The sequence below is a fragment of the Cyrtonyx montezumae genome, unplaced genomic scaffold, assembly GCF_038088225.1.
Source record: "Cyrtonyx montezumae isolate F1298 unplaced genomic scaffold, pur_monq_1.0 scaffold_20, whole genome shotgun sequence".
NCBI lineage: Eukaryota > Metazoa > Chordata > Aves > Galliformes > Odontophoridae > Cyrtonyx > Cyrtonyx montezumae.
In genome coordinates, this window is record NW_027071937.1 from 8,225,185 (window position 1) to 8,239,645 (window position 14,461).

Consider the following 14,461-nt stretch of genomic DNA (forward strand, 5'->3'; position numbering starts at 1 on the left):
GAAAACTTACTGGATTATAAACAGAAGCCACTGTACAAACACTGCGCACTACATTTGTGGGAATATCCCACCTCACACCTTGAACAGAACAAATCAATATCTACTCTCCAAACACTTATATTGTGGCTGCATTCTGGGAGATTTACAACAGACAACAGGGAGAAGGGGTCCTTCCATGACCACCATTTGGCCTCCACAGGCCCAATCTTTCAGGACAGCTGCCACAGAGTGGAAAATGAATCCCACTTCTGCATTTTGCTCTCCATGAGATCTGCAAGATGTGCACTCATTCACCAGGGTTGTTCTCTTCCTTGTCTGGCCGGAATCTCTGGCTGGGTTACTCTGAAATTTTTATGAGATTTTACACAGACACCTTGTACCTCAGGCAACTTATCCAGCCATGCCACACAGAAGCAGGTTGCAGTACTTTTCCTCATGGCTGTCTAGGAATATTTGCACATCTGTAGTTCAAAGAAGTTCAAATTCAAGTCCAAGTGATCACGGAAACCCTTTCAGCAATTGCCCGGCAGATAGCAGAATGACTGAAGCATCACCTCCATGATGTAGAGCCTCCCAATCCACCTGAAGTAAGGATCCCATGTCTCAACGTGGCTTCTTTATCAGTGACGTGACGTTGGCATGAACTGTGAACAGCCCACAGGCACGAGCCCTCAGACAAACACCCTGATGTGAGCAGCAAAACCTCAATGGGACTCTGAATCTGCAGGAAGATGCAACTCAGTTAATACTAAGACATACATCTCCAAATGCACCATTTGGAGCCATTTTTCTGAAGAAACCTGAAAGGGAGCCTCCACTGGCCACAGGGGCAAGAGGTCTGTACCAATTAACAGCCCAGCTTGCTCAACCCAGCTCTTCTTTTAGCACAGCTGCAGTTTTACTAGACCCATTCACTGGGAAACAGATCAGAATTCTTGAAGGAAACATCTCTCCTGTGGCTGAGAGATTTTTTTTCAGAAACTAGTTTCAGAGATGTGTCTTTCTGATATAGGAAAAGAGGAAGAGGGGCATGTTTTGTTAAGACTTGGACTGTCCTTCCCATGGGGACGTTGAGAAGGGGCATGCAGGCACTGACAGTGATCCCAGTTTGGGCCCAAGCAACCCCCATAGCGACGAGCAAGACTCCCAGAGCCTCCTGTCTGTGGAAACCCAAACATGCAGATGTCTTGCAGAATGCCAACACCACCCCTCACAGACAAAGGCATGTTGCAGGGAGTGCCCCAGGCCCACAGCGGAGCTGTGCGCAGCGCTGAGATGAAAAGGAAACCCAGCTATAAGGAGCTTCCTGACTTCTAATTCTGGCAGCTCTCACTAGCACTGCCAGGCACAGAATACCAAAGCGATGAGAGCTTGCCTGCTTTCTGCTTATTAAACAGAGTTCGCCCAGCACTTCTGTTTACCTCAACACTATCGCCCAGGGCGGTTTCGAGGTTGCAGCACTGTTGAGTGAGCACTGGGGTGGCACGAAGCCACAGCTGCACCAACCACACGGCCGGCCGAAGGACGCGTGGCTCAGCCCGTGCTCTTGGTCCTGCAGCTTGGGGTTGGGCTGAAGCCAGAGTCGGGTCCCGGCCCCGCCTTTCTCCTCTTTTTTAAAGCCTGTCGAAAGCTGCTGCCGTCAGATGTGGGCTCTGTGCTGCTCCTCTGCTTCCTCTTTCACTCTGAAAAAAAGAGAAAGTGCTTCATGTCTTGGCGCGAGCTCCTTCCACCCTGGCTGGTGATTGTGGCAGGACTGACAGGCATCGTGCTGCTCTGCGTCTCCACCAAAGATGTGCCCACTGCCCCACTCAGGACCAAGGTAAGAGGGAATGGCTCTGACAGGGTTGGGCAAACTGGAGGTCATGCAGGGCAATATGCAGAAGACTGTCTTCAGCTCCAGGGCTGTTTCTTGGGGAGAACCTGCCACTTTCCTTGTGCTTCTCCCTGGTGCAAGCCAGGCATTTGAACTACAGACAGGTGTGTTGTTGCTTTTTACCTTCATTGCACTACTGAGTGACTGACTAGCCTGAAACAACAAAAGGAGAAGGAATCAGAACAAGTCTGTGAGGATGGGAGAGCATCCTTCAGTATGCTGTGGCTTTTCCAACCAAAGACAAACCACCTTCTTTGGGTCCATGTGCCCAGCTGCTCAGGGGATGAGCAGGCTGACCATCGTCCATCCTCGGTGCACGCTGGGCAGAAGCAGCCCACAACAGGAGCCACCCCCCAGCAGCAAGGAGCCACAGCTTCAACACAGGCAAAGAGCTGGGTCCCTCTTGAAAGCCAGTAGAGCTTCGTTTCCTACTTTTCTTCTGTCACTGCTCCTCTTGATTTTAAGCAAAGATTCAGCCTGCTCAATGCAGCAGTTAGATCTGCTCATGTTTCTTAATGCAAAGCCACTGAGATGAGCTCAGTTGCATTATGTGGTTGAAAAGAAGTAGGTTAACATGCAAGTTAGAGATACTACCCTCATACTTGTCAAACTGAATTGGATTTAGAAAAACCCTATTGCTCCAAGTTCTGCCCAGCAGCTCTCTGTCCCTCCCTGACATTGATCTGTGGCATCAGAGCAGTGATCCCTTGCGCTCCCAGCAGCAGCCTCTCATTTTGTGAGGGAGAAAAAAATCCAAGCTGCTCTGCCAAGACCACTCGTTTCCTCTTCTCCATGCAGCTGACATGTCCCTGCCAGAAATATGAGCTGTCACTCGTGTGGGAGGATGCCAGCAGGCTTGGGCAGAACTGCGTCCTTCCGCATTCTGCTTGGGCTCCAGTGCTGAGCACAGTGAGGCTGGGAGCTCCCAGAAGGGTGCAGGCAGTGCTCAGGGCTGCAGCCAGGCTGTTTTCTTCTGCTAAAGCCTTTCTGACAGTACAAAAACCAACCTCTCTGAAAGTTCCCCTCCCACTCTGTCGCAGCTGTGAATATTTCTGTGCAGGATGTAGGTTAGACCATGTACTACCACATACCTCCCAGATATCCTGCACTGATTGCCTGTGAAGATGTCCCAGACTGGGATAGGAAAGTGAAACCCTATGCTAGCACCAAGGCTGTTTCTGAGCGTGGGCTGCAGGGTACTCCAGCTCAGTCAGCATAGCATCACAGAATACCCTGAGCCGGAATGGACCCACAAGGACCAGTGAGTCCAACTCCTGGCTACCCAAGCAGAACAGACCCTGGCCTGCAAAGAGACCAAGAAAGCCCTTGGCTTCACTGCTATGCAACAGGAGAACATGGCAGTGCATAAGCTGTTGAGGCTGGCTGCTGCAGTTTCTTCCAAGTCATCATCTTGGTCGCCATGGGACTGCTGCATTTAAGAGCACGTGCTGCAACTTCTAACAGGTCTGGCACGCATCCGGGCAAACCCAGACCACATATTCCCCTCCCCTGCAGTAGGGATGTGAGAGCCTCGGGATCTTCAGAAGCAGGAGCAAGTCACAGCCCTGTGAGTGCTTCATGAAAGCCTTCCCTCTGTAACAAACTAGCCCAACAGCAGCCTGAGTCCACAGATCAGCTGACAGGCTGCACAGCTCTCTTCCACTGCACTAGGACCTTTCTCTCCTGATGGCTCAGCTTGCAACAGAAGCCCTCTGTCTGGTTTCAGGAGTAGCTACAGAGTATGCCACTAGAAATTGTGTGTTTCTGGGTGTTCCTCTACTCCTGCTGCTGCTCCTCATTCAGAAATGCTGCTGGTTCACAGCACATGCACGTCACCTTCTGCCTTCATCTCTGTCTTTGAAAGTAAAAAGCTAACTCAAATAATGCAATGTAGGCACGTTAGTGACCCAAAGTACCTATGTAACACTTAGTGGGCCTATAATAACAAAGAAACGTGCATGCAGTGGTATTTATCTAAAATGCCTTGGGGATTTTCCAGTACGGCATTGTTCTGGATGCTGGCCCATCCCGCACCATCCTGTTCATCTACCAGTGGACCACTACCAAGGCAAACAAGACCGGGGTGATACAAGAATGTAGTTCCTGCACAGTACAAGGTAAGGTGCCAGATTTGTGCTTGCTGGTCTCCGCGATTAGCATGGTATGGATAAAAACAGAACAGTGCATGGCCCATTACCACAACTTCCTTGGCTCCTGTATCAAGCCATAGCTGCTGAGCTCCTCATCCAGGGATGAGAAGCAGTGGAGACAAGCCTGGCTGCAGTGTGACTCCTGGGAACTTCTCCCTCTTCCACACTGTGCTCCAGGCACGATGATTCTAATCCCCAACACAGGATTTGACAGTAAAAACATGAGTACTGTTTGGCTTTAGGTGTCACATTTTGGAAAATGCTGGGGTGTTCCTCACTAGTTTGAGTCGCTGCAGCCCAACCAATGCAGCTAAAAGGGTTTCATGCCTTAATGCTCGGGGGTTTCCTTTTTGATCTCAGTCTTGCTTTGATGTTGAAGTGTGATTATCACAGGATGCTGGGAAACCCTGAACTCTCAGTAGCAAGACAACCAGAGAACAAGCAGGGGATTGATGCTCTTGCAGACTGTTAGCAAAGCAAACCACATACAGATAACACAACAAGGGCTTCCTGAGGCCTTGTGTATCCTTTGACTGCTGCCATGGTCACAGCCTGGGTTAAAAAACAGCTCAGTGGTCAGACTTGCTTGAAACTGCTGTAGCAAGCTGTCAGCAGCAGCAAGAGATTCAGGCAAGCCTCCTTCCCTGAAGAGAGGCAGTCCTCAGTCTGCATGGCCATAGGCAGCTCAGCTCCATGCTGGGCCCAGGAGAGCGCAGCTGATGGGAGGGAGACACAGCCAGCAAGGAAAGAGGGGCAGAGGATGAGGAAGCAAGGCTCTTGGGTCTTTCTGGGAAGTACTTCAACACTTAAAGCCACACTGAATCTTGATGGCAAGATGAGTCAGGGCTTGCACACAGCTTCTCTCTGCACAGCACCAACTTCCTCTAGAGTGGAGGTGCCTTGTAGGTGCAGGGTTCAGAAACCACTTCTGCCAACACAGGAGGAAGTGGCTGGAGGAAGGATCTGACACATTAGTTTCAGTGCTGTCTGCATGGCTTTTGGCTCATCTTATATAGTGATTAAAGCCACGCTTTTTCCCCCTCTGTGGGCTGAGGCAGCTTCAGCTGTTGCAGCAACCATGTGTCTGATTCATGGTCACTCACAGGATACCTTAGCAGCATAGCTGGGGTTAGGTTAGTGCAATCTGGCATTTACATATTTACCATTTTGCTCCCAGAAGAGCAAGATGGAAGAACAGGAAGAACTCCTTTGTTCCACCTGTGACAAGTCCGGTCTTTATGCATGTCCTGAAGGCTCTTTAATAACAGCTCTCACTTCTCCCACATATTCCCATAGAAAATTCCATTCTTTCCCCTGATCCTCAGGTCCAGAAATCTCGAACTACTCAGATTCTCCTCAGAAAGTAGGAAAGAGCTTGGAAACATGTTTGAACTGGGCCCAGAGCAAGATCCCGGCAGAACAGCACAGCCAGACTCCCCTGTACCTGGGAGCAACCACCAGCATAAGGCAGCCGAAGTGAGTGCATGTTGCAAACCCACACCTAGAGATCAGTACACATCACGCACATATCCTGTAAATGAATCTCTGTCTTGCTCTACAGTGTTTCCCCCCTAATCTGCTAGTCAGGTAAACCTTCAGCTTCCCACATACTCAAGGGAAGTATGGCATAGCTGGAACTACACTACACCCCCCCAAGGCATCTATGAAGATGAGTCTTGCTACTGCTCACTCTTGCAATTAGGGCCAGGGAAAACATATGCCAGTCTGGAAGCTGGTTTCAGTTAACATGCTTATTGTCAGCAGGTTGAAAGCAGTGGTGGGAAGATCTACCTTATGATACATACTTCTGTGGACCCTGCCCTCAGTCACCTCATTACTGGGACCTATTCTCTTTCAGACACAGGGGGAGAGCAAGGTCTGGAGGGAGAAAGTCAGTGGGTTAAGGCCACAGAATCCCTCAGTGGCAGAGGGTACTAAACTCCCAAATGCTTGAATGGTGGCACAGCTGATCAAATCATATCTCCATTTTTATTGATTTTATTGATTATTGTTCTTGCCACTGTGCATAGGTAGAGGGAAGCAGCAGCTGGATTATTACGTGTCTCACCATGCTGCTACCCAAAATGGGGAGAACTGTAGCTGTGCCCACCACTGACTGCTCCTGGCAAAGCCATGCAACAATAAACATGCCTTCTTTTTCTTTTCTATCTAGCCTCAGCCATCCCACGCTCTCTGATGATCTCCTTGCAGCCCTGACTGTGGCCCTGAAGTCATCCCCCTTTGACTTTCAGGAGGCAAAAGTCCTGTCCAGTGCAGATGAGGAAGCATTCAACTGGGTTGCTGTTAACTACATTCTAGAGAACTTCTTCAAGGTAAAGAATGATCCTGCCTGGGAAATATAGAACTGAGCAGTTCCCACTAATAAACAGCAAGAGGCCAGTGGAGGTACAGGTCCTCATTCCCCTGATCAGGTCCCTACAGTTATAGCTCAGAGCAACTTGCAAAAGCATTGCTGCTGCCTGCAGGGTGCTCTGCAATTGTCACTGGAATCTAGCTGTCTACAGGCAACAACCTGTAGACAGCAAAGCAAGGGAAAAAGCCCACAGATGTTCCTCTCATTGAGATGCTAGCAAGAGAATTGCCAGGTGTCCCAGGGTGGAGGCCTGGTGTGTATTCAGAAGGCGCTCACTTAAGTATATTTAATCTTCCTTGCTTACTCCATGCATTCTCGATCTGCTGCACCTCAAGAAGGACTCAAAGTACAAAAGAAAAGCAGGCTAGATAGGAGCAGCTGAGGTACCCCACACAGGAAAGTGAAAGGCAGGTCTGATAAATTGCAGCAAGCATGCACTAGCTAGGGAATTGCTAACCCTGCTGACAGTAAGGCAGACTCCCCAAGCCAGAGAGTTTCAGCACTTATACCTGCAGCCAGCATAAGCTTTCCTGCCTGTATCACTAACTTCAGCACCTGGCAAAATCAGTTCTGTGAGAGATGAAACCATAACCCGATGGGAGAGTGCTTCAGAATTGAGGCAGCACTTGGAGCCTGCCCACTCAGAAACCTGCCTCTTGCTCCCAGCTGCCACCACCCTCTCCCCTGCTCACACCACCGCTGAGAACAGCTATCCCAGGTGGTGAGCCCTGTTTGTTCTTACTGTGTTTGGAGCTCTATGCAGATAGCACCCATTGCTGCCTCCAAAGCCAGTGATTCAGCACCCTTGTGTCCTGTGGGGGGAAAGAAACATGGGCTGTACTGAAGCCGCTTTCTCTGTGCACTAATGCTTGCATCAGACTAAAACCCAGATGTAGAAGTCTTATGAACTGACTTCTGTGTTTTTATTTTCTTTTTTTGGGGGGTCAGTACGACTGGCGAGGACAGTTGGTCCCTTCCAGAAAGGGGATGGCAGGAGTCCTGTCCATAGGAGGAACCTCAACACAGATCACTTCCAAGGTAGAAGAAGGGAACCAGATACCCGAGGATGGAGTGAGGCTGCAGCTGTACGGGCAGACACACACAGTGTACAGCCATCGCTGTCCATGCCACGGCACAGACCAGCTCCGCAGCAGGCTGCTCTCTATGCTCATAGAGGTGAGTATCTGCCAAAAGGACTCTTGGAAGGTTCCTGGGTATTATCTCAGCCCTTTGCACCAAACAACAGTCGTATAAGGTGTAGCTGTTATAGGCAAAATGTCAGATTGTGTCTTTATTAAAGAGCATTCACATACATCTAAAAAAAAAGCCCAGGGCATTTGTCAAACATCCCCTCCATGTCTGAATCACTGCCCTCCATGCAGACACAAAAACACCTGTTCCTGGGTTCTCTACTAACAGGACCCTTGGCTCCCTACTTAATACACATCAGCATAAAGTTGGCTCTCCAGAGATGCTAAGATCACATTTAGGGTTGAGACCTGGATGTCTCTACCTGGATGTCATCCTGCAGTGACCTGCTACCCACAGTCGGTACTCGGGAATTTATAGAGATGAAGAACACTCATTCTCAAAGGGTTTCTTCAGCCCTATGCAGCTCTAGTGGGCAAGCAGACAACTGAGAAAAGACTGAGCATCTGCATGCTACCCAGGTCACCCATGCTAATGGGGAGCATGGAGGCTGAAGCATCATTAAACAGTGAATTACCCACGTCTGGCTGGCTGCATGATGCAAACAGGATCTCCTTGGGTTGCAGTGACCAGACTTGTGAACACGAGTAAAACAGGAACTGAGTATGTTTGGAAGGGAGAGCAGAACAGCCTTTCACTAGAAAGAAAACCTTAATTCATTGAAATTGTATTTCTAGTCTGAGCAGGTAGGGCCATGATTCCCACAAGCCAGGACTCCTCAACTTCCCACAGGAGATCCAGCCACTGCAGCTCACTCTGCACTCAGCAGGAGCCAGGATCCTGCTGCATCAGTCTGAATCTTGCAGTTGAGTTGCTGAGATAAGGTTTGGCAAACCTTTTGCAGCATGCCCACTCAATTACAACATGGTGTTGTTCTAATACTGTGTTAGAAAAAATAACTCCTCCTTATCGTGTTCATTTTATCTATAAAGCCTTGGGATGCCAACCTCTTCTCTCACTACTTCTGCCCTTGGTTTATTCTCTCCCTAGGAACAGGGAAGTGCTAAAACCGTGCCTAACCCCTGCTGGCCCCTCAGCTACTCCCAGGAAGTGCAGTGGAACTCAGTGCACACAGGGCCTTGCACTGTCAGCAGCCGCACATTGGATATCCCCAACCCTGACCAGGTCTTCAACATCACTGGCACCAGCAGTCCCACTGCCTGCATCAGACTTGTGCAAAGCCTGCTCAACTCTTCCTCTTCCTGCAGCTTCTTCAAGACCTCCCCCAAAAGTGCTGCCACACCCCTCCAGACCAGGTTTCTGGTGGGTTCTTATTTACTCTGGGGTAGGCAATTATTATGGGTAACACATGAAATGGGACCAGTTTGGTCATTAACAAATACAGAGGGAACAGCCACAGTGTCCTCTACCAGAGAAGTGTGCCAGTGCTCTGCACTCTTGCCTTCTCCCCATCACTGGGGACAACTGTTCAAATAAGAACCACATGCTTCCCACCAACAGCAGTGAGAAAGCTTTTTCATCCTGCATCCCTGCAGCGTCTGCTTGCCAAACTCTAGGGCTTCTCACTAAGCCATAAAGGAGCTCACGTTATCCAACAGGAAGAGGGCAAGGTGTGAGCCACACTGAGCAGGTCTTCCTATACTAAGTCCTTGGTGAAACAAAAGATTCACTCCCACCTCGAGCACACATCCAGCATGCTCCACCACACGTGTGCTCGCATCAGAAATCTTGGATCTATCATTAGGATGTTAAGCCAGGGCAGTGCAAGATCCTAAAGACAGCAAATTTCAGAGGAGGCATCCAGAGGAAAGAAATGACAACTATTTTTGCTGCCATTGTAGGTGATTTCTGAGGCCATGGACTTCCTGAGGAAAACCACACCCTCTCCTGACTTGGGTCAGGCAGTCAGCAAGCTTTGTGAGATGTCTGTCAAAGAGGTAATTAGAATAATTTATTGTTCAAGAATAGCAGGAAGCCAGGAACCCTGCTGGAAAAGCCCACATGGGTCAAAACTAACAAGATTTTTAAGTCACAGACTTATTTTCCTTCCTCTCCAATCTCAGCTGCTACTTTTGGGACAGGTAGATTTAATCACACGAGAAGCCACAAATATCTTATACTGCACATAAAAGAGTAAACAGAAAGCCTGTCTACTCACTCCTGGACATCACTTTGGTCCTCCTATTACTCATTGTTCATTCAGTGTAAGGAATGAAATCTGCTTAGACTCCAGAGACTCTTCACCCAGGCTCCCACAGGCCAAGCCACAGGGTCTCCAGAAGATCTCTTCCTCACAGTTGACGTCTTATAAGGGCACCTTCATTTGAAGCATACAGTCAAGCATCCCTTCCTCTGACATCTAGACTGGCCAGTTCTTACAGGGCTTGCTCATGGGTTAGCAAAGTCCCATTAGCAGTTCCCTTCTGTTTAGAAAAAAAAAGGCCACGTTAGTGACCCTGCTGAGAAAGGCTGCAGCATTAGCTCAGCCTAATCAGAGAGCAGAGAGTCATACCAAGCAACTGACCTGCAATGCAGCTGTAAGAGTTCTGGCTGCCAGTTCTGAAGCTCTTCAAACTGCCAAGTCCCTTAAAGAGACTGGGAAAGAAACACTGAGAGGTGGCATTGGTCTCCAGACCACAGCCCAGTGGGACAGGACTAAAACCTCTTCCTCCAGTCCTGTGGCCATTTTCAGGCAGAAAGAGAGTGTTTTTAACATGCCTGAAATTTAACTCAGGAATATTTACTTTTTCCCCTCCTTTCATTCTTCCTTTGGAAATAACACCAGCTAGTCAAGGAGTCCCAGACAAGCCTGGACGCACTTGCTGATTACTGCATCGTATCTGCCTTCATCTTTCATCTCAGCACAAAGGGATATGCTTTTGACTTGGGTCAGTCCGTTCATGCTGCATTCCAGGAGGTCAGTTACCTACTGCATGGTACATCCAATTACAAGGGTGGGATGGTTTCAGTAAAGCCAGACTGTTTCTGGACTTACAAGACCTAACCAGCAAGGATTCTCCAAAAAGATAATTTTGCAAAACAAATTCACAATTATTATAAGCAAGAAAGAGAATGTCAGAGAGCCAGGGATTCCACTTGTGAAAAGCAGATGTATCAAAACCTTATCTGAAGCAACATCACCTTTAAGAATCCATGTCCAAAAAGTAGGTGAAGGAAGACTGCTTTGTCACCATTCAATGTTAAGGACAAATCTTTGATAATATTTTCTAAGCCAAAAAATTCTGCCCTACATCTGCAATCACCTTTGGATCAGTCATCCTTTACAGCTGGTGAAGGCAGCTGGTCCTGGATCTAGAGCTCCTCCGGAGAAAGAGGATTTGATCTAGGACTTCACACTTACAAAGTAGAAGAAAGCCTACTCCTAAATTCTTCAGCTCACTGACAAAGGTGTGATCCCTTCACATGCAAGCAGGGCAGCATCAGTAACAGCAGTTCAGTTATCCACATAGCAAACACCAGCAAGGTAACAAGTTGCGTCCAGGGTCTAGCCAGCAAACTCAAACTGAAGAGCCAAAATAAGTGCCCTACAACATCAGCCTGAGCTTCATTCAGCCAACAGGGCCACGAGCAAAGCTACTTACAACAGAGATCCACCAGAGATAACCAGTCAGATAGAAGTAAAAACAGCACACAGGTACACCTACAGCACAGCTCAGAAAATAAGCTGCCCAGGGCAGAGCTTAAATGGAGCTGTAAGGGCCGGGAGCAGAGGGAGGGGGCGGTGAGGCTGTTAGGAGCAATTAAGGTCTATCAGTGCACTGAGGGCAGTAAGAAAGGAAGAGCTGCTCATTTCAAGTCTAATCCTTGGATCAGTCTCAATTAAAGCATGAAAGGTCTTAGGTCTATAAACAGAAACACAGTTTCTTTTCTGATCTCTCCTTTTCCTGTCAGTAGATTGGTGATGCATCATCTGTTTGGACTCTTGGGTACCTGCTGAACATGACCAACACCATCCCTGAGGACAGCCCAAGCTTCCTCAAGGGCATTGAACCAGGTGTGTGGTCTCTGCTCCTCATCCTCTTCGTGGTGCTGCTCACTGGCTCGTTCATGCGCATCTCGTACCGAGTGATGGTCAAGGAGAACAGCTTCAGTAACAGGAGCAGCAGCGTTTTTGATGACAACTGACTTGTTCCAGGACTACATACTCTTGACAGAGGGCAGCTAACAGAGTACATACAGAAATCACACAGGTGTCAGTCATTGGAGGATGCAAGTGGTTTTCCTGCAGGACTCGAGTCTCGGTTTCAGTTTGCAACCACTTGCACTACTGTACATTGAGAAGACAGATTCTGCCATTCAGGAAGCCTGATGTTCACAGTGGACAACAAGCTACATGTTCTCCAAATGAGACCAGCTTGCACAGATCTTGCTTGGGCTGCAACTGAAATTACTTGTTCCAACCTCATGAAAACGTTCCCTTGAGGAGGAGGCAGGCCATGAGCACTATTGTAAAGTTAATACTGGATAATCCTGTCTAATTAGGAGAAGTGATATTTAAAAAGACACTCTGTCTTCCTCCTTGCCCACAACAGTGAAGATGCCTGCAACATGTCACTAATGAAGACTGGAACAGCCTTAAAATACAATCAAAATACAACAGCCAGCTTGCTTGAACACTCCAAGGAAGAAAACTTCTTCCTGCCACTACTCATCTGTCCTTCCGTTTGGTGACAGTATCCATGCATCCCACCCAGTGAATGCTCCTGCTGACAGAAACCTTCAAAAGCAATGGGTTCTGGTCATGGTCTGTACAAAACATACAGAACATCAAAGGAGAAACCAAGGGCACAGACGCACAGCTGCGTTCCTGTCCCTCAGCTGAGTCATGCTAACTCAGGGTTAAAACTGTCAATTTAAACACTTGAACCAAGATTTATATTAAGATGTTTATCTCACACTTAAAATTGGGTGCCTGCTGGCCTGAGGTATGCCAGCGTACTCACCTGCACTGAACTACTTGCCTCCCTACCCTGGCACATGTTATCTAACATTGTCCTTCAGACAAGAACGGACTGAGGAACAGCAGCTTTCCCAGTTGCCAGCCCAATGACTTTCATGTTAGACTGTGACCAAAATGACTTTACAGTCCAACATTCAGGAGTCCCCTAGGACATGGCAGTGGTTCCAGCTCCTCTGCTCTGCTCTTCTAACAGGAGGTGCTGTACAAGTCTCCATACTATTGTATGGATTCAGACAAATGCTGACCTTTGACTAAAGCATTTAGAGTTCACCTCTCAGAATGCTTCAGAGACTTAAACACACCAGCTGTTAAAAGCCTGAGGCACAAGTGCCTTCAACACACTGCAGAGAACTTTAAACAGGAATTTAAATGCTCACAGATGCATTGATTTGCCTTGCAGGATATTTAAAGCTACCATGGCACCCAAATCCTTTCAAACATGGTTATTAATCCCTCGTGTTCCTCATTCACATATAGGACAACCCACCCCTCCCACCCCCAGCCATTAATATTGGTGGGTTCATACATTTTCAGTTCCAGTTTGGAACCTGCCAGTCAAGTTTGGAGGGGTGTGGAAACAGACTGAAACAAGCTTCATATTCATTTCTTTGAGTTGCAGGTTAGATATTTTTAATTATATCATGTTATTAAAGATGTTTGAATAGACTGTCTGTGTTATTCTTGGCAAGAGATCAAAGCAGGGCTTTTATTGTGAATACAAACTGTTTCAGAGGCGAGGATGGGGGATGCTGACTGCCTCTGTTTACCCAGGAGTTGTTATGCTGTGTACTTTTGGGGTACACAATGAGAACCCCTGAAGGCACTTTCTTACCAGTGGCAGGCAGGCAGAAAATGACTTTAGATAACTTGGCTGCTGCTATTTAGTTGATGAGAGGCACATCAACATCTTTGATGTGTTCTTTACTCAAGCTGTCTGAAGAAGGAAGAGGAAGGATTCAGACAAGCCTGCGTGGAAGAAAAACTGAGGTTATCATGGAGTCAGCAGCACGAGGGAAATTCCCAAGACTTCGCTCCTCCCGCTTCTGGAAGTGTACCACACACCAGTGGTAGCTCTACTCCCTCCATTCCCACTACTCTTCTTCCAAATACAGCCACTGCTGCCTTCAGCTGCAGGCTGATGGCTTGCACACTGTGATACCAGATGAGGAAGACAAATTGGTTCTCATATAATGACTGTGCTGCCCATCCCAACAGGCAGCCCCAGCAGACAGGGTAAACCAGGGTTCAAATGGACAGTGCTGAAAGTGCTACCCAGCAGAAATAAACAATTACAGGTGTGTTCCTTAGACACTGAGCTAGATTGGTATTTTTTAAGCCCTAAAGTGGGTTTTCAGCCATAATAAAATGCAAAATTGGGAACTTAAAAGAATAAAGGACACCAATGTACTCCTTTCTACCAGCTTTCTACAGAAGCAGCTACGTCATTTCAACACTAGGTAAATGTGCAGAACTAATCAACAGATTACCTGGACAGCAGAAATCTACTTAAAAAGAGATTCTAGATTATCTCAGTTACTTTGAAACAAAGACATTTGCAGCCTTCGGTTACAGTGCAATAGTTAATGGTGGAAGTGCTTAATAAAGAGACTTTTTAATCTGTTTGCAAATTCCTCATGCACAGCTCCCTCCCTTCTCACTATGGGCTGAGCCACGGGAGAGCTCTTCTGGCAGGTGATGGCTTCTTACATCTCGTTGCAGTTCTGCTGCTGTCAGCATGTATCCATAAGGAAATGCAAAGCTCCAGAAACACAATAGGTTAGCTGACCAGCTGCTGACAGAGTAGCTTGAACTTCATGTCAGTATGTCTGCAGGAGGATATTAGCTCCTTGTCTTTCTTCCAGTTTAAACCATTTCCAAAATATCATGGAACCCCAGCCAATACATCCCATCCA

General features: G+C 47.8%; 1 protein-coding gene across 1 annotated transcript; it reads left to right on the forward strand.

Moving 5' to 3' along the window:
• The first annotated feature begins 1,687 nt into the window (after positions 1–1,687).
• LOC136049388 (ectonucleoside triphosphate diphosphohydrolase 2-like) lies at positions 1,688–11,799 on the forward strand. The gene is made up of 9 exons (XM_065737647.1): positions 1,688–1,819; positions 3,873–3,990; positions 5,349–5,499; positions 6,197–6,356; positions 7,346–7,573; positions 8,597–8,869; positions 9,409–9,504; positions 10,353–10,484; positions 11,483–11,799. Exons 1-9 carry the CDS (start codon positions 1,706–1,708, stop codon positions 11,711–11,713), a joined length of 1,503 nt encoding a protein of 500 aa, XP_065593719.1. The 5' UTR covers positions 1,688–1,705; the 3' UTR covers positions 11,714–11,799.
• The last annotated feature ends 2,662 nt before the right edge of the window (positions 11,800–14,461 follow it).